The 24850-nt window shown below is 40.4% G+C and overlaps 1 protein-coding gene across 8 annotated transcripts in view; it reads left to right on the forward strand.

Moving 5' to 3' along the window:
* The window catches only part of zic6 (zic family member 6), a 69574-nt gene that overhangs the window by 36268 nt on the left and 8456 nt on the right, over window positions 1-24850 (forward strand). For 2 of the 8 annotated variants that reach the window (XR_005706625.1, XR_005706630.1), the window contains exons 3-5: window positions 14244-14313; window positions 16221-16361; window positions 17943-18021. The exons of 2 other annotated variants lie outside the window; for them this stretch is intronic. Coding sequence is in view for 2 of the 6 variants with exons in the window: in XM_040120447.1 (XP_039976381.1) it covers window positions 6241-7198; window positions 9230-9855 (1584 nt within the window). In the remaining 4 variants the exon portion in view is untranslated. Of the gene's footprint in view, window positions 1-6240; window positions 7199-9229; window positions 9904-14243; window positions 14314-16220; window positions 16362-17942; window positions 18022-24850 lie in introns of those variants that run through there. 4 more of the 8 variants (XR_005706626.1, XM_040120448.1, XM_040120447.1 and 1 more) reach the window with 4 other exon arrangements.

Raw genomic sequence — 24850 nt, forward strand, 5'->3', positions numbered from 1 at the left:
ACACACTGTACCACGAGCACACACCCAACCACCGACCCACCCACACACACACACAGAGTTACCAGAGTTTGCCTTTGCAGTTTTGCAGTATGAGATTTATGGCGACCTTTGTGAACTTTCACAAGTGACAAGCAGCCTGTTAAGTTTCCTATATTCCCTCCATATTTTATTGGCTTGTTGAAACGTGAAGCCTCCATACGCCATTTAAGGTTATGTGCCATGCATTTGCAGCCATATTATCACTACAAAATAATTAAGTAACATGGTTCAGATGAGTCAGAAATGTTTGTGAGCAACAGAGCTGCAGCGTAGGCACTGAGCTCTTGCTGAGAAAAAGGGGAGCTGTCATCAACTAGGCCTAATGTAAAGCAACTGTTGCTTGAGAGTAAAATTTAAAACTACTGCAGATCTCTCTGGTGTAGTGGTATTTATTAAATGTTTTATTCAATTTATTTTACAAATGTGGAACTCGACCATTGCTGGCTTCAAACACTTATTTTTCTAATTTGGTCTTTCCCCAGCATCAAAACAAATCTAGAGTCAGGATTTCAAGAGTAGGACATTCAGTGATATTTTCTGAATTTTAATTTCCTTTTTTCTTTTCTTTTCTTTTCTTTTTCTTTTTCTTTTTTTTTTCTTTTGGTTGATCCACGTCCTCTTGCCTTGGAAGAAGCAGACTGCCTTGGCGCATTAAAAGTATGTTTACTGGACAATAGAAAATGGGGGAAACTTTAAAAGCGGGGAAAAGGCAGCTTTATAGAGCTCTTAAAGAGCTGCACTTTTGTTAAACGTTTGTCTGACTCACACCAGCCATTTTTTACCCAAATATTTCACACCGCTTCTCGAGCCTGCCGCCCTCCGCTCATTGACACTTTCACCTCTTATTTTTGACATGTCAATTTAATTTAATTCTGGTAAATTTTGGACATTTATACTGTCTAGTTTTGCACTTACAGGATTTTGTATATTTATTGGAACTCTGAGATGTTCATTTTAATTGCATAAAGCGATTAGATGGCTATGCATGTGTGACTGCTCTAGGCCTGTATTTTCTTTAGTTCCAATATCCGACACAGTTTAAAGTCTTTGATGTTAATTTACACTCAGTTGTGATGCAACGTGCTGAATTATGCCAGGTTATTCTGCAGGATTGTGGTATGTATAATTTGATTACTTAGCTATCTCTGCTGGGATAACCACGTTGGGCGTTGAGATACTCCGTTAGTTGTAATATAACCTTCCTCTAACCGAGCATGCGCCTTACCTTTAAAATATCACAATATTGTAGTGTGCATGCCTCTGTGACAGTAAGCCCATGGCGATGGAAAAGAGCAGAACACAACCCTCAGCCTAAAGTGGTAAACAACTCACACTGATACATCTATTCTGACTAGATGTGTTAGAGTCAGCAGGTATAAAAGTTTTTTTCAGGACATAATTTGATAAATGACCTACATGCATGACAAGTATTTCCTTATATAAACAAATTGGCCCATGGCAGCCCAGTCATCTGAATTTTTCCTTTATAGTAAAGTTGGGTAATTTTTTTTTTTTTTTCTTCTTCCCCTTGGTGTCTGGCCTTTAGCCTACACTATGCTTGACTGGCTCAGGTCGCTGCTATGGACAAGTTCGTGGACTGGAAGTTAACTCAATAGTTACCAGACACAAAAAGTGACAGCTTCGCCTCCCTAAACAAATGGTAAAACCAGAGCCCAAAATTACCTCCATTTTACAAACACCGCTGAACATGAATGTGTTTTCTGCATTTACATTTTAACCAGAAAATGGTCAGTGTATCCCAGTGGCCACAGTTAAAGGAATGATCCAGTGATTCACTGTTTTGCTTGAAAGGACATTGTGCTGAATGAACTTTGGGGTTTTTGCTGTGGTTTAATGTGGCATATCCCTACTCTCAGACTATGTCTTAGGATTGACTTAATAAGAAAATGAATAGTTGTTTTCTGTGTGCTGCATGGGAAGCATTCTCCATGACATGTTTCTGCGGAGCCCACAACAGTATAAAGGCTCAGGTGCTGGTCCACGTTTGTGCCATGAACCAGTGGATTTTATACAAATGAAATAATAATTTAAAAATAACCCCATTTTGGATCACTTTTTTTTTTTTTTTTTTTTTTTCCCCAACGAGAATACTGTTTATGCATCCAACATTTGCATCTGCTTATTTCCCGATGCTTTGTGTTTTCACAGGACAAATATTTACATTACGCGTTATATTTTCAAATACATGTAGCCTCTATCAGATGTTGTTTTTCATTTCTGTGCAAGTGGAGCAGCTGATGATGACTAGGATTTTGTCACCATAGACACTGGAGCTTTACACGACGAATGACAGTTTAACTGTCTCTTAATTTGGAAATTCACAATGTCATGCTTGACTGTATATTGCATCGCTATCGGGGCATATTTTTTTGTGCTGGGTTTGTTTTTGGTTTTTGTTTGTCTTGGGAGAAAAACGGTCTCAGCAATGTTTTCTCATTCCTTAGGCTATTTGCTTCATGTTATTCAACTCAGGTTTATACTTTTATACAGTACAATGATAACTGTGCAGATTATCTGTGTTTCATAAATTATATGGCCAGTTGGGTCTTGAGTGACTGCTACATTTCTTGAAGTTTGCCTTCATATGGCTGATGGAGAGGGCTAATTGACTTCTTGCTGCGATTTACTGGAGCATCTGTCTGCAAATGGACTTGTCCCAAACCTGTTAATTCATCTAAATTTCATAGACTCATGGCAAGACTGTGCTCTGCCATCCCTCATCAATTATAATATCTTAGCACACTCCAAACCAGTGCATGCAGTTGGTTTAAACGTACACATACATGCATAAAGTCCCACACAGGCATTCCTGTTTGTACCACTTGTATGAACACACAGTAACTTTGTATCTGTCACGAGTACACACAGAGATTTAGAGGCTTGATGAAATAATTTTGTGCTCTCTATCCTTCTCTCTTTGTTATTTTTTTTGCTGTATCTTGGTGATTTAATGTGGATGTAACACAAGTTTAACGTCTGGTGATTTCTTATCAAGACTGGTTCTAGTTTATAATGGATAAACAAAATATATTTACACGTGTATTTATCTTTATATATATATATATATACGTGTGTGTGTGTGTGTGTGTGTCTGTCTGTAAACATTTATTGCCTTTGTCCGAATAGTTTTCCCAAAAAAGGTTATTTTAAAAGAATTCTTCTCATCGCAGTCCCGGGTTAAAGTAATAAGATTTGCTGAATTTTTCAGTCCAGTCCAGAACATGACATTACACTTTTAACTCTGGTCTTCTAACTGGCATTTGAGTTCTGTTTCATTTCACCTCTGCATAGCGGCCTCTGTTAGTCATTTGGTCCACGTCTGCTGCACAGGGAGTAAACTGGACCTTATGGATGTAAAGTGTATTCCCTGACATGAATGTTTTGATTGTTGGGGGTGATATTTTGAATGTAACAGTCACTAGGATTTTGTCTGGCCTGTCAAGCAACAAACATAAATGACCGGACTCATAAAGCTGGAGGCTTGGAAGGGATTGCAGATGTCAAAACGCTAAAATTTGTTACAATGCAGATATTGAAACTGAAGTTGTAAAAGCACTCCTGTGGGTTCCAAGTTTAAAATGCTACAGAGTCATGTATTTTGCAAATTTGATCAAATCTAACAAATACTGGAAAGTCATTAAACAAACATGACAAAGTCAACTCACTAAAAACGCTTGCAGTACATATTATCGTGTCTTTGCACTTGCTTTTAGAATTTTACTGTTTTTCGCTGAAGCTAAACTCACCACTACATTACGACATTACTCATTACTCCTATGAAATTACAATTTTGTTCAACTTATTTATTTATTTTTTAAACAACCAAACAACACAAACATTTATTTATGAAATACTTAAACTCATTTAACTGGTTATATTGTTATTACTTGACTTAGATAAGGTATTGCAGAGAAATGAATAGAATTATAATTTATGGAAAACTGCTAAGTCTAATGAAGTTATTAAGGTCCATTTGAACATAATAGCAAATTTAGTTATGGGAAATTAAAAAATCTATGTCCTTTAGCAGTATATTAGAAAATATTACAGTATAAACTGTAGTTATCCAATAGGCCTATAGCGGAAATCCCACTTGCTGTGACTCTGTTACTGAAAATGTGAGCCTAAACAGCCTCGAAGAATCAGCGTATCACAGGAAATCACAAGTGTGCAGTTATTCTAGATAGCTCTCTTTCTTGTTTTACCTTTCTTTTTTTTTTGCCGCACATGAGAACCTGGAATAGCTTGGGGCGCAGGTCTGTCAGTCCTTCGTGCTCTCTGAATGACAGATTGGAAACTTTCGCTTTATTGGCCTTCAGCCCTCGGTCATTTTCGGAAATGCACCGGGTTAAAGGTTGACAAACATGAGCGTCCGTTACAATCATGACAGAATTAGGCAGGTTCTGGGCCTGTCTACTACTTTGCGGCACTTAATGTCAAGTGGGCCCCCATGCTTTGTCTCTGCATAGGATCCACTGCCGGTGACGTCAGCATAACAATGTGGAAAACGACCCCCCCACCCCCCCACACACACACACACACACACACACCCCACCCTCTTCCTTTTTTTTGTTTTGTTGTTTTTTTGTTTTTTGTTTTTGGGAAAAGTTGAAATTTCCGCCAGCTACAGTCTTTGGGAAATAAAGGGGGGGGGGGGGGTTCACCTTAAACCTATAAGCTGCAGTTCGAGGCCCATGCCACGTTTTGTAGATTGAAATAAAAGCAACAGATAAAAGAATTTGGCTGAAGTGGTCTTGGTGGAGGAGAGTGCGTTGATGGAATCAGAACCGCGTCTTCAGAGATACCCTGTGTGTGTGCTGCACTACGGGAGCGCGGAGACCTTGACGCTGCTGTCCTCGCAGCACCTCAAAGTGAGAAAGTTTATCTGAGTTTCCTAGGAACAGGAAACTGCTGTTTGTCACGTTTCGCAATTTCCATTTTACGTAACCAGATTTACATCTGTGCCGTCCTGCAGGACGCATGCCGCACTTTTGATGATTATTACATTATTTAAGCTTAATGAGAGCGGGGGGGTTATATATGGAGATGTTTCACATTGGCGTGAAAGGTAAAATAGTGCATCCTGCTCTGTAGTACTCCCCCCAGTCACACTGCTGGGAGATGTCTGTCTGCAGTAACTTCGTCCAATAAAAGGATTGTGAAACGTTCGTGGTCCGGTGCGTGTGGTAGAACAACTTGTTGCTTTATAAAAGTTTATTTTTTTCCTCGGAGCAACTGGTCCAGCCAGCGATTTTGTGCCTTTAGGAAAACACATGTACTACAAATTAAGTGCAACGCAATACTTTCACGAGGGCTCAGTAACCTACAATATATATTTATATATATATATATAAACGCTGTGATTGTGCAGGTGAATGATGCACGAATGTATTTAAAATCATTTCAAACTGCTGATTTATGCCTTAGAATTGACTCTGGCTGGTTTCAAATGTGGCTCTCCACTCAAAATCCAAGTCCTGACAATAATTGGCCTGGACACGCAATGGCCGGTCTCTCTCTCATTCTTTCGGGGCAGGAGTGGGAGATTTGCTTTGGCAAGGTTTCCAGTGAAATAAAAGACGGTAGATGGGCTGTGATTGTCTCGTGTTTTGCTCATGTCCGCATTTAAACACTTGCTGTTCAGCAGATGATTGTTATTACGCATTAACTTGAGCGTTTTTCACATGCACAGATTAAGATAACGGGGGATTTAGAAGAAGGCGCCCGAAGTTAAAGAGGCAGTCATATTTGGGAATATCGCGGCACATTTCAAAGCATTTTCTGTGCGACATTTGAAAACGGAGTCGTGCCGTGAACGCCTGCGTGTCCCTTTTAAAACAAGCCCAGCGCCTGTCAATCACAGCGCATTCCAACCAATCCCAAAGCTCCCTTTTTAAAAGCAGGTTTGCCTGCTGTGCTTTTATATTGCACCATGGCCTGTTTCGAAGCATTTTTACTACCACGGTTATTGCCACAAATCAAGAGGGCAAAGTGAACGGCATGGGACTCACACCAACTCTAACGAAACCGAGTCTGGTTCCTACTTCTGCGAAGTTCACGGCCAAGAATTTCACATGCAGATGATATACATCAAGGGAGAATGGAAACAGAATTTCTAGCTGCATCCTGAGTGCTGAATTGGTTGACTTTGCAAACTCATAGCCACACTCACAACAAAACATGACAAGCCTTTCGAGGTTTAGTGGCTGCCCTCTCTCTTGCGTCAACCCCGGGGAGAGCAATACTGAACTCAGCGTGGTGCTGCCACCTTTGGCAGGAGAGCACATGGGACACCCCACTGGCAGTTCCTTAAAACTCTGCCCCTCGCACAGTTTGCGAGACTACCCCGAGACGAGGTCCAGTGCATATGTTGACCATTCGGTTCCCAATTTTTCAGACTCTGGATACCCCAGCCACCGGTTAGAGCACAGCCCTAGGGGCATTATCATTGGAGCCAATCTTTCTGGAGCCGGCATGCCACCCGTCACTGATCAACTGGCGTCAAGAGCTAACCAACATGGCGGGATTGGAAGGTACCGTGACTTTACTGGCTGCAGAGACAACAGAAGCCATGCCTTTTTCACAAGTTACCAGGAGCAGGCCCATGCCTCCGCCGACGCATCCCGAGAGCTCGGCGGCCAGATGATGCTGGGTTTACCTGGCGACCTCCTCACCCGGACTCACCCTTATGGCCAGTCCATCAGCCCCAAGGGAAACAGCCAGCAACTTGTCACACAGTTCCTGGGTCTGTACAAACCCCTGAACATGGCGATTCAGCGTGGAGGAGGCGACGCTTTCCTCAGGTGCTCTAAACAAACAGTCAAGCATGAGCTGGTGTGCAAGTGGAGCGACGGCCAAGAGGGGGCTGTGAAGCTGCCTTGCTCCAGAGCCTTCGGGACCATGTATGAACTTGTCACCCATGTGACAGTGGAGCATGTCGGAGGACCCGAGCACTCCGAATATGTGTGCCACTGGGAGAACTGTGCGAGGGAGAGGAAGCCTTTCAAAGCCAAATACAAACTGGTGAACCACGTCAGAGTGCACACAGGGGAAAAGCCCTTTCCGTGCCCCTTTCACGGCTGCGAGAAAGTTTTTGCAAGATCAGAAAATCTAAAGATCCACAAGAGGACTCACACAGGTCAGTTAATAATCACAACACAATACAGAATTCAATAACTACAATACTACTACTAATGATGATCATAATAATACATTCTAGTAGGTGAAATCTGTAATGAGAATTTGGTCAGTATTGTCAACTTCACAAACTCTTTCATCAATGTGACCTTTGCAGTGTCTCTGTGTGAACATATTTTTTTTATTTTTCATTATTTCAATATGGAATTCTGCAAATTCAGTCACATTATTATTATTATTTTCATTGTTTTTATATGGTGCAGGTTTTTATTTAGGCCTACATTGTCATAATGCCAGACGTTGTCATGCAGCGCTTCTCGTGCCCGTTTCTTTTGCAGGAGAAAAACCCGTCTGTAGGCGCTCTCTCGTGCGCAGGCACCACAGATGAGTAGCGAGTAGTAAGCCAGTTACGAACGAGCACGGTCTGCAGGCCCGGTGGACTGGGTGCCTCTCCCACCTCATTCAGGGAAATTATTAAATAAGTGCCGGGACACCGGGGAGTTGTGACGTAGCCGTTACGCGGTCTCCTGCCTCCCAGGGACTCACCCGCTGCGGCTCGGGGACGCTAGCGGAGAGCACAGCCCACAATGATGTGGTAGGAAATATTATATAAAAAAAAAAAAAAAAAAAAAAAAGGTGAGTAAGCGGTTGACCTTAGTCAGCAAAAGGGGGGAAGACTTCCCAGCATAAACAGGACGAGTCACATTTCATAAAGCGAATTCATTTATGGCCTTATCCTCACACTCGATAGGCCTGTTACTCGTCACGATGCGCGGTGAAATGACGTCATGTGTCAAAATGTGTCATGAAACGGTGACTTTCTCTGGATCCCCCCCCCCCCCGTGAGCCCCTGATCCGAGCACGGAGTAACGTCTATCATGACAGGAATTCACTCTGCAGCCCTTTTTTTTTTTTTTTAATTTATTTTTATTTTTTTAACTCCTGTTTTCGCACACGTCAGGGATGGTGGGCAGAAACGTGATCTCACAAAAGGCGTAATTATAACCGAAATGTAGGAATTTAAATTGAAAATATAATTATCAAATGAAGTGAAGGGGGCCATCAGAGAGAAGGGAGCTGCGGAATAAAATTCTATTTACGAGGCGCCCCCTTCTACTTTTGGTGTAAATTGTTTTACTAATGAAAGCAGAGAGAGAGGAGACAGAAAGGGGACGCTTAATGACATTTTATTTCACAGCTGTGCCCATGCGTGGTGTGAATTAGACATAACTTAAGTCAGAAAAATATATTACCTTTTTTTTTTTTTTCTTCTTTTTTGAAATTCCGAGAGACTGGCACCCATTAACATGCAGGCCTGTAAATGATAATTTAGCAGAAACGATTAAAGTTTATTTATGAGTCCAGCACTTACTGGTCTGATTGTGTGTGTGTGTGTGTGTGTGTGTGCAGGAGCGACAGAAGCGCGCAGCTGTAGGCAATTTAGTGCCAGAACATCACTTAGCATCATGATAACCATAATTCAATCAGCGCACGAGAAGTCCATTTAAACAAATCTTTGCGTTCGCTGTCGCGGGGTTCATCATCATCATCAGCTAATGCACGTTTAACTGCAGCCTTGTTGATTTAGCCCGCAGATAAAGTGCCTCACTTGTTGCGATCGGGACCAAAAAGTTTAAGCAACTAATTTGAACTCTGTGTTTGAATGACTCACACGTTTTTGCGGATTAGTAACATTTTACTGTAAAAGCGCGGCCTTTTTTTAAAAACAAAAAAAACAGAAACCATCTATAGTCAAGGCTGATAGGGCCTGAAAAGCGGCTGTGTGTGTGTGTGTGTGTACAGAGTCACCGAATGGAAGCTGGAGATCAGATGGTCAGTTTACAGTGTGGATTGAAGCCTGGATGTGCGTTTTTTGGGGGGGGGTTAAGGTCACTTTTCATACACCATTGTTCCATGGAGTGCACCCAGTTGACTTAGGCTCCTTTAGTAGCACACATGGCCTGGGGAGAGCATGCACCGGGCCCGTGAGCACATTCGTAACTCGCCGTCATCTCTCTCTTTGCACGTTTAGGTGAAAAACCTTTTAAATGCGAGTTCGAGGGCTGCAACCGGAGGTTTGCGAACAGCAGCGACCGCAAGAAGCATTCTCACGTGCACTCCAGTGACAAACCCTACATGTGCAAGGTCAGGGGCTGCGACAAGTGCTACACCCACCCAAGCTCCCTGCGGAAGCACATGAAGCTCCACTGCAACAAGGCCCACGTCGCCAAAAGCGGCGACGCGCGTCCTGCTGACGGGGGGCACGTCGCTGAGGCCAGGTCAGCCCGAGTCCCGGACGGAGCCCAGATCAGCCCCTCCCACCCCCCCACCTCGAGTCAAGATGTCCCCCTGTCCCCAGAGAGTCGAGACCAGTCGACCCCGAGGTCACGTTTCCATCACACGTTTGACAGCAGTTTGGACTACTCCGCACACAGGTCACAGCCCCTCCTGGACCCTTTGTTGCTACAGAGAGGCAGCTACAGGTCCCAGTCTTCCCAGTACCCCGGCGGCCAGACAGGTCACACTTTTGCCCAGAGCTCAAGGACTTTCCCCTCCACCTCTCCCTTTCAGAAAAGCATTGTCAATGGATGGTACACATGCCACAGCGGCGTGGACTCTTTCCCACCAAAGCAATGTAATAACATCCCGTCTCTCTGAGTTCCTGTTGGGACACATGTGGGCGACGTACAATTTTTTTTTTTTTTTCTTTTTGGGGGGGGGGGGCTATTTTTCCATGTCTTAACCTAAACGTTAAAACCGTATCTCTATTACTCTCTGTATTTTTGTGAATGTTGTATCAAATATTTTGGTGACACGTCCTGAGTCACCCTATTGAAATCTCTTATTGCGAAATGTGGCGAGCTTCATTCTGTTGTTGTTGAGGCCTGTTTGGTTGGGTTTGGCTTGTAGCCTATAGCTACATCTCCCCACCGTGGCTTATGGGAGCTTTTTACAAAGTGTGTATGCATAATCGTTTGCTGTGTTGCATAAGTATTAAAGATATCTATCTGAAGTGAGACGAAAAATGATAAGGGATTTTATGGTTAATCTGCCTCGTGACTCTTACAGGCTATTACTGGAAAGGACAAGTCTCGCTGAATGTAACCCTAAGTGTGTTAGGGGTCTTTGTTGAATGTAAAGTAGGTGTAATGTGGGGCTATGTCGGGAACTATCTGAAAACATTATTCATGTTTTTGCGTATGTGGAGAGATGAAATAAATATCTGAAAGATCTCCCCTCACGTTAAATTTTGAGACCTAATAAGCCTGCGTGATGGGCCTGAAGCGTGATTTGTCTGTATTTAAAAATACTGCGAGGCTCAGAAGGTTTTTTTTTTTAAATTTTTTTCTTCTCCCCTTGATTAAGTTCCACTTTTTGCCCCCTTTCATTACACATTCGCATTCTTGTTTGTATTATATGTATATTTCACATTTCTGTGCAAAGTAAGACCAGTGTGAGCATAAACCACAGTGTTCGTGATACTATTAAAAACGTTTAATTAGCATACAGTTCTACTGTACATACGCTTACTGTATAATTAATTATGTATTCTATATTTTATTAAAGTGTCTATATTCTCTTTGATCAGGCGTGTGTGGTTAAAACCAATCAATGCATTCTCATCGTGAAGGCGAACTTTTTTTTTTTTTTTTTAATAATTTCTAGTAGCCCAAACCCATGTTTGCAGATTTGCAATCTTGCGCAAATTTAATGTACGTTCTGTAAACGTACCCTTTTATAGGGTTTATAGGCTACAGCTCTGTAAATCTCCTTAATCTCCTAAAAATGTGATGGACACACCAAATAGCAAACGGTCTTCCCAGATTTTAGTTTTCTTAACTGCGCCATGAACGCGCGTGTTTTTTGGGATACAGGTGTATTTGCCACAAGGTCACGCGCATACTCTTTTTCAATGAGGCACGTCCTCATATTTATTTTTGCTTTGTTTTCCAGTCAATTTATCTGATCTTATATCCTATTCATTTTTATATTTTTACTCGATTTCTCTCTCTCTCGCTCTCTCTCTCTCCCTCTCTCTTCCTCTCTCTCTCCCTAACACACACACACACACACACACACAGCCTAAAAGGCCTTACCATGAAGGTAAGCAGGCTGCAAACACAAATATGACCAAATTCTCCTCAAAATACTTTGTCTGTATACTAATAACTAAACAGCCAATTATTATTCATATAAGTATTTTACCCATACTACAAACTTAACCCTTTTATTTGCCCTATAAAGGGTTTAGGTACAAATCATTTTGAGCATCTCACTTTGAGTCTGAATCAATTAGCTTTGCTGGATTTTACTTTAAAAAAAACAAAAACAAAAAAAAAAACACAAAACTCCTTGGAGGTGCCAGATATGTGTCGTTCTGTTTCATCTTGGCCATTGATAAATGTTGAAAAAGTTTTTTGGTGGAAAAAAGCTTTAGTTTTCCTTTTTTGGATGCAAACGCTGCTGACAGTCAAATGCTTGATTCACTTACCCAAGGTACAGTTTTGCTGACATATTTGTTCGTTTGTTTGGTTTTTGCATTCTGGAATGTAAATTTCAACAGACACCTCATTATGTTAGAGAAATGAACTGAGGAAATTTCTTTTCCAAGCCTGTCTCTTTCTCAGCAGAGCGTGAATTGAGTTTCACTACTGATCCCGCTGCAGAGGCTAAACTAATCTGTAGTGAATTATTATTGCCATTCAGCTCATACTAAGTTAAACTCCCTGTTTCCTATGTCAAAAATTACACCCCTCTCAATATTAACAATATTACCCACTTAATAGGAAAACTGACTGAACAGGTTGAAGTTAATGGGGCATTTAATGGTGTATAGCTAAAGATGATGCGCACAGTATCTGTCCTCATCGCGCTCAGGAAAGTACACTGCAGTAGCTTGATTATCGTGGAGGTGGAGCTCTGCTCCACTGCCTGTAGCAAAGCTTTATACTTTGTACCTGTATGTATGGATGTCAGCATTTTATACCATTAAACACGTGAGTGATGTCTGCCATTATATATACCAATTTACTTCACCCATATCAAAAGGCATTCAGGTCAAAAGTGCACTAATTTTACATTTCTTTGAAATATATGCTTACAGTGATCTGACAGCTGACTAGCCGTAATAAGGATGTTCTTTATTCCAGACAAGGGGTTTGATGGAGGGGCAGTCGTCTGGATGGCCACAGAAACACATGGGTTGATTTGCTCAAAGACTGTATTAGAAGATGTTTTCCTACCAGTGTCAACCATATTAAAACACATTAGGTTTCTTTAAGAGTTCAGAAGGCTTTAGTTGTGGTGGTGTTATTTATAAGACAAAATACAAGCGGGATAAGCCTACCAAGCAGCTCACTGTGTTTGTTGCAACATTTGTCCCTCTGCATTTATTTTAAAAAATAATAATATAGAAACTTACAAAACGGTTTTAATTCTCTCATACTTGTGAAAGCGCACCTACATTTTATGTGCTTACGGTGTAATTGTTCATGAGACGGCGCAAAGTTGTGAAAAACTTGTTTATGTACTCTGTGTGCTGGTGTAAAGCGTATGTTGCACATCATACTCATGGGGATACATCTTTAGGGAGAGTCAGATATTTTGGACGATGTATTTTTTGCAAATCTCTCTTGCGTTTGGCTGCAGTTAATTTTCGTTTGTATCTTTCCATTAGGCATCTTTCTGAAAATCATCTACAAGTTTCAGTATTTGGATTTCAATTTTGACAACAACCTGTTCGTGCTGTGTAAAACAGTTTTTAATTTATTTTTTGCGCTAATTAGTAGTGAATGTGTACCTGAGAAAAAGTACTGCTGACACAGTACTACTCATAAAGACAATCATTTTCATGAAGTTGAACATCTTGTGGTAAGTAGCACGATATGGTCTAAGATAGATCATTTAAAGTGGTTGATGTCAAATGTTTCAGTTGTGAAGTGCTCCTTTCTTCACGTAAATTGAGGTGAACTGGGTTGTCTTTGATCAGTGTACTTTAATGATGTTATGACTGAAATTCATGAGCTCACTTTCTCTTGTGTTCGCAACCTTATCAATAGTGTGCATCAAATGCTTTTGGTGTTACTGTGGTATCAATGTTTTTAAAGTAATCTCAAAATATTCTTTATTTCTGTCTCTGAGCTCCTATAAATCTCATCTAAACCCCAACTATTGTATGCACTACCAAATTCTGCCCTTTTGTCCTCTATCTCTAAAAATGGTAAATCTCTCTCTAAAACACAAATCAAGTGATCAAACAATATTTTTTGCTCGGAGAAGCCCCTGTGTTTGTATACGCATAAGTGGTTTTCCAATTGTTGTGCGAGGACATGTATAAAGCCAAATGGTAGCAACCTAAACGGTGAATTTCTCCAAGTACAGTGTGTAACCTTTTCATCGTATATTCTGACCAAGCCGTGGTGATGTTCCATAATCATTGAACTCTGCCACACCCTTCCCCCCCCAGTAATCTCAACTGATTAGACCTCCGCTTCCCAGTTTGCCACTTGTCCTCCGCCATCTTTACTCTTGCGCTCTCTGCCTAGCAACAAGCACAGGCACCATTTTGGACAGGGTATACAGAGCATGCATCAGTTTAATATAAATAAATCCATTTCACCTTGGGATCCATTGAATTGCCATCTTGAACCCCCCCCCCCCTCCGGCATGCTGTTATGCCATACTTGGTATGAGCCCCAGCTGTGTGTCGGGGATGGGCTGCTTTGTCACACCAGGTCTTTGGTTTAATGCATCATCATAACCATGTATGACATCTTGCGTAACTTACACTGTGCAGCTCCCACACTTTTCCAAATAAGGTTTAAGCACTGGGCTCAGGCAGGAGAGGCTGTGTCAGCGTTGACTCTGGATGACCAAGTGTGATTTTAATTGGATCTCTGGCTTTTCCCCCATCCTCCTCAGGTCAAGCCAGTGGTGCTGTTGCTCCCAAACTTGCTTTCTTTTTATCCATGCCTCTGTGGCCCCCACTTTTTTTTTTTAAACCAGGTCCTCTTGCCCCTCTGTCTCATCTATCTCTATCCCTGCAGCTCCTGGCTATCTTCACCCTCTGTGGCTCCTTCATGATGGCCCCCTAATCTCTGCCATTGTAGTTCCATGGTAAGTAGGTGTCCTCTGCCAGTTTCTCCCCCAGACATGTATGGGACTTGACTCGTATATCTGCTTTTTCTGTACACTACCCCTCTCTCCATGGAAAATTGTAACCCCACATGGTAAACTGGATGCAGCCGCACTGCTGCTTTAATTTTTTTTTCTTTTTTTTTTATCATTATTTTTTTTCACATTTATTTTCCACTCAGAAAATGCTAGCTACTGAGGGGTTAGACATCCCGGCATCAAATATGCTAACAATGCATGATGAGAGCAATTGTAACAATGAAGAAAGATTGATTTTCTAAAGGAAAAGATTGAACAATATATAATACAACTGTCAATAAGAAGATACAGTGGAGTAAAATGAATATGTAGCTCATGTCACTTGTTCCTCTCAGCAAACATTAGTAATGTAATCTGTTTCATGTCTAAGCCTGTGTTAATTTGACAGCTTGACAATTAATAAGCTTTTAAAACACATCATCAGAAGCAGGGCTCTTATGTAAGACAATGCAATCATTATAATCATATGCACATGTTTAGTGTGTTTACAAACCATAAAATGGTGAATAGGAATATAAAGTCCCAGGGCTGTGCTCTTAAGATCTAACCAAGACCGATCCTTTAGATTTTTCCTCATCTTCATGTGCACCGCAGTTTTCTGATTTCAGTGGTGCCAGCCCCCTGTGTAGTCCAGCCTGTACCAGGGCTTATTAAACTAGGCTCCTATTCACTACTCCCAACAGTCGCTCCACTGTCAATTTAAGCCCAAGCCCCTGGAACACTCAGCCCTCTGACTATTGTCGCAGAATTCACCAAAAACAGTAATGCTTGAACAGCCGACACGCAGCAGGATGGAGAGAGAGGCCCCGCCTATCCTCATATCTAATGCATATTTGTCTTTTGATGAATTGCAATTTGCCCCTGTGGATGGTTCCTAAAAAGATGTTTTTTCTTTTTTTTGTTTCATTTATTATCCATGCCTTACATAACAGATATTTTTTGACAGTTTGTGATGGTCCAGTTCCTGAGATATCATGGAGACTTTAATGGTCTCCTATGAGCTGGTAACCTCAGGAGGTAACCATATGACTGACAATGATTATCTCGTGCGCAGAATAAACAACAAAAAGCAAAACTTTTTAGATATGGTCTGCAGTATTTGTTTTGTCCTGTCGCAATGCAAAGGGAATATAAATAATATTTTAAAAACACACATCTTTCAAAATTCATACTTCGAAGGTTTTTTTTAGGGAGTTTGTGTGCGTTGTTTGGGGTGAGCGGACCTTTTTGAAGATCCTTCAGCTACGGCAAGCTCCAGGCCTACGAGATGCAATGCCATCCTTTTAAGGGAAGGACCATAACTTTGGTCCCCTTGTTTCTAATCCCTCCTCCAGACCCTTGTCTTCAGAGATCAACCAGGCTGAGCCTTAATGTCCTCCACTAGCTTGCAAGGGCAGTTGGTAACTTTCATGTATGTGAAGAGTCAGATGAATATGCTTATATCTGCACGTTGGAGTAGGAATCGATGCTTTTATATTCAGTATATGATCTTTGAGAAAATATCAGTTACATTTTAAAGCCTCTGCTTAATGATTAGCATTTTACAGAAGGCATTTGAAGTGTTTGTTAGAAAATGTTAAAAAGGCTTTGATCATGACGCCTAAAGAGCACAATGCCTTAGATTTTACAAAAACGGTGCAAAGAAACCCTAAGTGCCTGTTGTCTTTGCTGCCTCTCAAAACTATCACATTTCATTATGAAACAATTCAGATGGAGCATTTGAATACTTTTTGTATATTCTCAAATCTCTGTTGTTTGAGATTGAACTTAAAAAAGGGATCAGATTGATCACGGTCCAGGGTGTTTCAAAGCGGTGAGTAATCGCAAGTGTTTAATTTTATCTGTTGCAGTATGCATTGCAAGGTGGCTGTGTAATCAAGCCTGTGAACTCAACATCTGAAGGAAGGATTCTGTTTCTGATCACGTCCCTATTGAAGTCCGTCCATTCACTGAACACGGATGTGTTGACGCGCTCAAGCTTGCACCCCTTGGTATGTGGCCGTCAAATTAATATGTACTTGACGTGATGCTGCACGTAGTTTTCAGCCGCTGTTTTTGTGCTCCTAGCAGTACTGGGGGACCACAGGGCCACGTTTTCGAAAGCTCTTAAGTGAGGACGCATGGCGATCTCACTGTTAACCTTCAGCGTTACAAGAACACCCCAGGGCCTAACTCTACAATGATGGATGTACGGTGGTGGGGGTTAGGGGCCCCACACAAAACCCTGGAATTCCCCTTGGGCCTTTTCAATTACAGTTAGACCAAGCTCCGAACTGTGATGATATGTTGCTTTAAGGCGGCGACATTACTGGAGGGGACAAATGTGATTTGGTGTGGTGTTGACCCTTAAGTGCGTGAGACGGACAGAGGCACTCTCATGGCACGGTGGCAACAGGAAGGAATGCAAGGTAACCTACTCTTGCTTTAGTTATCTACATTCATTGATAAAATTATCCCAAAAGACCAAAGTGCCATTTAGGTCTCTCTGAAGTTAAAGAATTCTTGATGGAAATAGTTTATCATTAGCAGCAGACTAAAGGGAGCACAAGGGGCATGAGAGAGATTAATTAGCCACTAGTGCTGCTTTGAGGAGCCCAGGTACCGGATTTAAATGTGGCAAAGGGAAAGTGATGGACTGTACCTTCATCTTTTTGATGATCAATAAGGCAGCCTAACCTTGTATTGGATGTTTACTATGATATGGTAATGGGGTGTACAATGAGTGTGTATCTGTCTGCGTAGGTGTGCGTGGGAGCACTTGCGCACATTTCACATCAAAAACATCTACAGCGATTTATGTCCTAGGATCAGTATTGTGCCAGTATATCACTGCTGACTTAAACCTGTGAAGTCTGCATCTTTCCACTGATGACTTTCAAAAAGAACAAGGCAGAACTGATTGCATCTGGTTCAATCCACTGGGAATAATGCTCTGTTCTAGGTATCTGAAAGAGTCAGTGGATCAAAAATCCATCTCCTATGCAACATTGGAATGTTTCATATAGCTGCTTCTTCTAAAGTATCTTCTTCCATTACCAAAGTGGAATATGGCTGAGGTAATTGGCACATGTCCTCAGCTCTACTCTAGTATCTGCTACGTTACCTGTACAGTTGCTGTTCCGAATGCCATAGTATTCCTTCTGTTATGTAATTGACCAAATTAAGCAACACATCTGTGTGACTGGGGTGTGTCTCAGAAATATTAATCTGAAACAAAAAAAAGAACTTACTCCCTTTTGAAATGCAAAGCCCTTCAGTATAACAGACAAAATTCCCTCCCTGCTTTGACAGATATCGGGTCAATGCCCCCCCCCCCCAAAAAAAAATCTGATGCTGAAAAAAGTTGTGTTGTTAGTTTACTGGAGAAACGGTGACATTCTTGTTTGAAATTGTACAACATTCGAAACTTTAAGGAGCATTAGCATAACAAACCTAACTATAAACTAATCACCAAAAACTATGCATGTATTGTATTTGACTGGTATTAATGTTATTATCATTAGTATTATTATGAAAAACATAATCAACTATGCTCTGTACATTAACTTAATTCAGAATATTCAACATCTTAGGGACCATGAATGATGCCAAGGAGCCTGAGAGAAAAAAAGACACCACTCCCTCTCCAGCTTATTACCAAGCAGCTGTACTGTAAGTACCCAATTGTGCTTTTTTTTTTTTTTGTCATTTTTTTAAAATGTTTACATTTAGTTGCTTTTATCAACACCAGTTACATAAAAAGCATAGTAAACGGATCAGGAGCCAGCGTGGGCTGTTGGAAATACACACGTGAACAAGATGCCAGAGGCAACATGAAGTCACTGACATAATTATCTAAACACATTTTATTATTCATGTCCATAAAAAAAACAGGCTTTACTGTTGTTGCATCTTGTAAACCCTCTTCCAGGATCCCTGAGATTATCGTCTTGTATTGTATCGTATCATATAACATATCGTATCATATCAAATTAAATCATATCTCATATATCATATCTCATCATATTCAATTGATGCGGTTTTTTCTATTAGTTCAGTTTAATTTGTGGGCAGGCTGAGTGAAGTTGGAGGCTGATAAATGTCTTTTATTGTCCCCTGAGAAAGCCATATGTTGGGGGTAGAGTCTGTCTGTCTGTCTGTCTCTGTCTGACTGCAAGGTTAAAATGAAACCTAGGCCGTAGCAGCGGCCTGGAGGAATGAAGTCCCCATGTATTCTAGCCCACAGATCACACGAGTTATGAAAGACTGCTCTTTGATCATTTCCATTTCTAAAATAATTTCCTTTGAACATTTCAAGTCACTTGTGCTTTTATTTATAAAGCCTATTTAGACAATCAAGGAGTTGAAAATAATTAGGCTAGCATGCAGACGAGTGTGGACATGTATTCCCTTTCAATCAGTTAAAACTAGCTCTGTTAATTAAAGTTCTGAGCTGTTACTCTGCCCAAATAATTTTCTTATTAGCTACTGCCTTCCTTAGATCTGTTGTCAGCTGAACATATTTTCTTTTGGTTGCTCCTTTCTATTTTTTTTTTTTTTCTCGCAGAAATCCCACTGACCCATATAGTTGATCTCATTTTTGAAGCGTATAATATAGATTCCAAGTTAAGAGAATGGAGGCTCTATTATTAGTCCCTTTTGAGGAGCGCAACCTCCTTCTAGGTGCTGCTGTGTGTTGCCGAATTCCCTGAGTGAAGGCATTACCATCTCATTTGGGTAAGGGATGAGATTACCTCATGCAACCGAGCTGTTTCATCACAGAAAATGCAGCGGAGCTGAGCTGTCGCTGCTGACTGTTTATAAAGGCTGCTGAAGTTAGAGACATTCCAGATACATTTCATAAACATCACACATGACAACTTGTGATGCCACCTTACTGATGTTTCCCATGAAAGGTCTCTCACTAACAACAACATCCTATTGATCCTCAGCACCATTTTAACAACCTCCTCGCACCCTCACACACACACACACACACACACCTGAGTGGGTATGGATTGAAAAGGTTAGCAGTTAGCAGCTAGCTTTGCCAACACATCCGTTAGTGTGGTTGTCAATTAGGCCCAGTCATTGTGGGATCGCAGTCCTGCGCAGGGAGAGAGTGATGAAAATAAGAAGTGTAAATAACGGCTCATCCCTCAGTGCTGAATTAATATGCAATACTTACATTTTGTGCTGATTAAAAGGCTGTGGCATGTGATGAGCTATCAAAACAAGAAATAAACTACCCGGATTAAAATTCTGCTTTTAATTGGATAGATGAAAGGAGCAATTAGTTGCAGTTGAGTTAGTTTTTTTTTTTTTTCCAAGTCAGCTCGTCCTCATTTATTAGAAAAAGGGGAAAATAATAATGCATTTTAACTCTACTTCAGTTTCTTTCTTCATTTTTCGCATTCTGTGTTTTGGCAAGGGGGGCTAAAAGACTTTATTTATACTCAGTGGTCACTTATAGGTAGACCTGTACCAGCTAATGTAATTCAATATAGCTCTTCCATAAATTCTACCTTTACGAAGTTGATCATTTTCACTTTATATTGACGCATGGTGCGCATACGCTGTTAATTCTGTACATTTTTAGCCGCGAGGCATGTATTTTGTTGTTTCATAGATATACAGTTTCAAACGGACGATGTTGTAGCTGGTGTAGTCTGGGGGGGCCGGGTTGTGCTACAGTGTTAAAGGATATGTCCCCTGTTGTGGAAAGCGGGGCACGATGACCAGCAGTGTCATCCCGTTATTGCACCGACCTTACTCATCAATCAGAAATCAAAGCTTTGACCGTTGCCAACATTAAAGGGTTGCTGCTGGCATGTCCTGTGCCAAGATACCGTAGGTCACAAGGAGACTCACCACTGATCATGAGGGGGAGGATGGATACTCCTGAGCTATGCCAGGCATGGTTCCAGTCAACATTCATGCTGGAATATACAGTCATCAAAAACAGTGCAGTGGTGGACCACTGAAATGATTGAAGTGGTATGACACCTTTTTTTTAAATCAACCAGGAATTTACAGCTGTAGAATTTTATGAAAACAAGATAGTAAGATAGTGAAAAGTAAGACACCATGAGTTTAATTGAAAGATCAATTTTTGCAATGATTAAATGAATAAAATACATATAATTGTGTTTATATTGTTAAGTTTCCTTCTATATACAGGATATTTGTTGTAAAAGTAAAGCTCTCCTCACTGTTGATAGACTATTTGCATGTTGTATGGAGAGAGGTGTTGCTTAAAGTCCTGCAGACATTTTCTTATTCGGCTTAGGCTGATTTTGGGGTTTCAACTTCAGAAATAAACCTCACATTAAAAAAAAAAAAAAGAAAAGGAAAAAAAAAAAGGGGGGATCCAATTCATCCAAGTAACCAGTATGTCACAGCTGCCACTTGCAGGCTGTGTCAAAAAAAAAAAAAAACTTTTAATCCTGATTCCACTCATTTACATTTAAGGTGTGTTCACCATGTTTTCTCCACCCATTTTGGGATTTTCACTCGGGCAAGATGTCTGTTTATCTGAATCAAGCAGCAGAACTTCAACTGAGCCCTTTTTGTATTCAAATAGTGTCTTTAAGATCCCAAGGAAGTCAGAGTTAGCAATCAGGCTAACTGCTGTAACTCTCTTTGATCTGCTGCTTCAACCACACATTAATAATCACATTAAGTTGAACGTAATTTGCACCAAACATTAGATATTGTTTACCTGTGATGGTGGTGTTTTATTTATTTATGCATTTTTTTTTTTTCTGCATATTCTTGAGTGGTTCAGTATTTTAATTTTAGTCAATTCTGGAGTAACTTAAAGTAATAGAAGTAAAATGTGTAAATGTGTGTAATTTGGCATGGAAATTTAAAGTGTGCATAGTATGGTGGTTTGATATTTTTTCGTTATTATTCAAAGATTACTGATTTTGGCTGTTAGTGTTACTGGCCATGCTGCTTATCAGAACTGAACAAGCAAAATCCATTCATCCTGAAAATATGTGTGCCAGAAAATCTACCGCATACTGCTGCTTCACAGCATCACCAGTGACGAGGGCTGTTTTGCAAGGGGCGGCGTCTCCCAAAATTGAGATGGAGCCATACAACAAATCCCCATTTAGACAAAATATGTGCAACATAACATGCGTGTTTCATGATGTCAGTGACAAGACATTCTGAGTTGGCAGCATGTCCCAAGCAATGTAGTTTATGCTTTTACTAGCATTTAGAGTATCTTAATTCTTGTACAGAGACTGTGATTTAGTCTTTTTTTGTGTGTACCAGGACATGTTTATGGGCTAATAGGCCTTTGTTAGTAGTACTCTATTTATTTAATACAATTGTAGTGTGAACAGAAGGAATAATAAACAGGCTGACTAAACATACGATTCTTCTTTTGGGCTGAGAAAACCCTGTGTAAGGACACAAAAGGGGGACGTTTCCACTGCGGAAAGTAAATTCTTTTGAAGTGGAACTAATCATCTGAGGGATGGTTCTCGTTGTCCTAACAACGCAGCTGAATTGGAATGAGCCTTCTTTTTTGTGGAAGATATGTTTTCTTTTTTTCATTCAGAACTGATGATGATAGTAGTTTCACGCCCTGTCCACCCACATTGTCCGTCCAAACTTCTTTGCAGATAAGTCTTTACTTGGAGACGCCGAACACACGGCGGGTGACTCTTGGTCTGTGACGTCAGCCTCGCTCCTCTGTCTCCCAGTCTTTACGCTTTTTAATACCGTTAGACTGAAAAGGGAATCTCATAGCAAATCCTCTCCAATAACAGTTCTTTCTTAGGGTGTGAAAAGATCAAGACTCTTAAACTACTCCTATATCATAATGTACCAGTCACTCTTAAGATAATACTGCTCTAATGTTTAAAGTTTTGGGTTTCTTTCAACAAAATCAAAAGTTATATCTGTACGCCGTACATTTTTCTGTCAGTGTAAAAATGTGGCTGCATTTAAACAGTACTTGAAGTAAACAAATAACCATTTTCCATCTTTCAGTGCTCTAATATATTTTCTTAATGTAGAAATTTGTTGGGATAGAAGAATAGAAGGCAAAAAAGCCAAAATATTCTATAATAAGTGGCTTTAATGCTCGTTTCTTTTTTATATTTCAATATCTTGAATACAGCAATTCAAGTTACTATTAAATGTCTATACAGGAATGTTTGTTTTATTTACATTTCTCTATTGAGGAAAAATCAAAACCAGTGGATCTCTCTTTATCTCATCTGCATTTTTAAAAGCTATGCAGCTTTTAGTTAACACTTACTTACTTACTTCCTACAACTGAAGATCTGAATTATTTTTTATTTTATTTTTTGTGACATTTATGGACTGAACATGGTTGAAGGTGTAAAGGCAATTTTTTTCTTATCTGAGTGTGATTAACTTTCAAATGAAGATTAAGTTAAAAATATCCTAAGGGAAAATAAAATGAAGGACCTGTTCACATTTGCATGCTTTGTACTCTGAATGATATAGGTCTAAACTAAGTCTGTGTAGAGCAAATTAAACTACTCTCTGAAGGCTTAGCCATTCATTTATGATCAATAAGGTGGACCTTTCTCTCCATACATGTCCATATTACTGGTTCTATTAGGTAGTATAAGGTTGCATCAAAGTGAATCGGGGGGGGGGGGGGGCTGACTATAATGTTCTTACTAAAGATAGTACATGTAATTTACAAACCAAGTAAGCAATTATTGGCTGGAATGACGAGGTCTGGGATTCACTGCGACAACTCCTTTGTCTAAAGCCGAGGGGATGTAACTGTGCTCCAGCTTGTGTCCAGGGTCTCCTTACTCGTCCTCAGGGAATTGAAAAAGGTAACTTTGGCCGTCTGACCTCGGACTGGGAGAATTCCAATCTCTTACCGTTACTAAATCTTTATCTTAACACAGGCTGTATAGCTTCGCCTCTTTTGAGTTATAAACTGTCGGCCTTTCTGCTAGTCCAATAGTCATCCAGCCGTTTTATTGCCTCTGTGGGGGTACAGAGTTCAGGCAGCAGTCATCCCCAAAACAGAGGTGAACTGTTTGGGGAAGCGTCTTGGCCACTGCGCTAACTTATTCTTCAGACTTGTCAAGGCTTTGAGGGAGCACAAAACAAACACAGGGTGGATTCTTCATTGTAAAGTAGATGTAGATTTTAGCACACGTATGGTTTGTCACGTGAATAAACAAAAGCTCTTTTTCAAGTTTAAAATAGTTACTTCTATATCTCAAATAAACCGATAATCTTGTACTTTGAAAATTAAAATTCGTAAATGTAAATTGGAACGGAAATGTTTGCATGGATTATCAATCAAATCTAAATGATTCATAAATCGAGATTTAACCAGGAGAGGTTTTTTTTTTCAGGCCCCAGAACTTGTGAGCCATATTTTTACCATTCCTACTTTTTTATGGCTCTATTAAGCTTTCCAACTGTGTTTTCATGTCTGTTATACAGTATATGCAAACTTCTGATGGCTATGTAAGTCTACATTATTCATAACTTCTTTCATAAATGATTTATCAATTGTAATATTGCACTTTGCAGAGAATGACACCCAAAGACCAATAGGTTTCAAATTTTTATTAGGGTTTTAAAATAGTAAAATTCTGGAAAAGATTTCTCGGATATTTTCAATCAAACGTTTTTTTCAACTTTCCAGAATAGCAGCCTGTCGGCGGTAGAATCATGAATGTAGCCAGAGATTTGGCAAACAAATTAGACCCACTACGAGTCTGTGCTGATAACTATAGTGAAGTATTTGTATTAGTGGGAGGCAGGTGGCAGCCAAAAGAACAAAGTCATTCTCAGTGGAAAAAGCACAGACTCTTACCCAGCAGCCATAAATCTACATGATGTTCCATTAATGCAGAAGCTTCTCACACTCCAATTAATGTGTATTTAGACTGCTGATGTGGGATTTGGCAGCAGTGTGTTCATATTGACGTCACCTAGGGCTGGATCTCCGGTTGCAGTGACAGGAGTAGACTAGTCTGTCTCAATCAGCTGAAGACAGTAACAGCAGGGTTTTCCTTGACTTTTTTTTTTTTTTTAATGGTCAATTCAATGTTTGGATGTTGAATCTGTCCAGTCTTGTCACTGTCCTCCTGCTTTACCCTGCATGTTCTCTGCTGAAGCTGCACCAGCAGCCCACACACTATTACTGACTGGAGCAGGTTAAGGCCGGACACAGCAGATAAGCTTGTGGAGCACTTGAATGTAGGCAATTTTTAGTTCTTGTTGGTTAGAAGAAATTCAGCCCTTTAGAGGATACGAACTTATAATCCTCAAGGAACCTCATTTCTTCTTTTCAGCTAGAAACTGCTTCTTTTAAAGCCATTGAAAAAGCACACTGTATTCTAAACATGGATGAAGAGGCTGATGTCCTAGAAATTCAAAATGGTTAGTAACAGCAATGTCCAGGAATACGTTTTTTTTTTTTTGGTTTTTTTTTGACAGAGCGATTGATCAGTTGTGTTGTATTATCTTCAGATCTTCC

The sequence above is a fragment of the Xiphias gladius genome, chromosome 23 (assembly GCF_016859285.1).
Source record: "Xiphias gladius isolate SHS-SW01 ecotype Sanya breed wild chromosome 23, ASM1685928v1, whole genome shotgun sequence".
NCBI classification, from domain to species: domain Eukaryota; kingdom Metazoa; phylum Chordata; class Actinopteri; order Istiophoriformes; family Xiphiidae; genus Xiphias; species Xiphias gladius.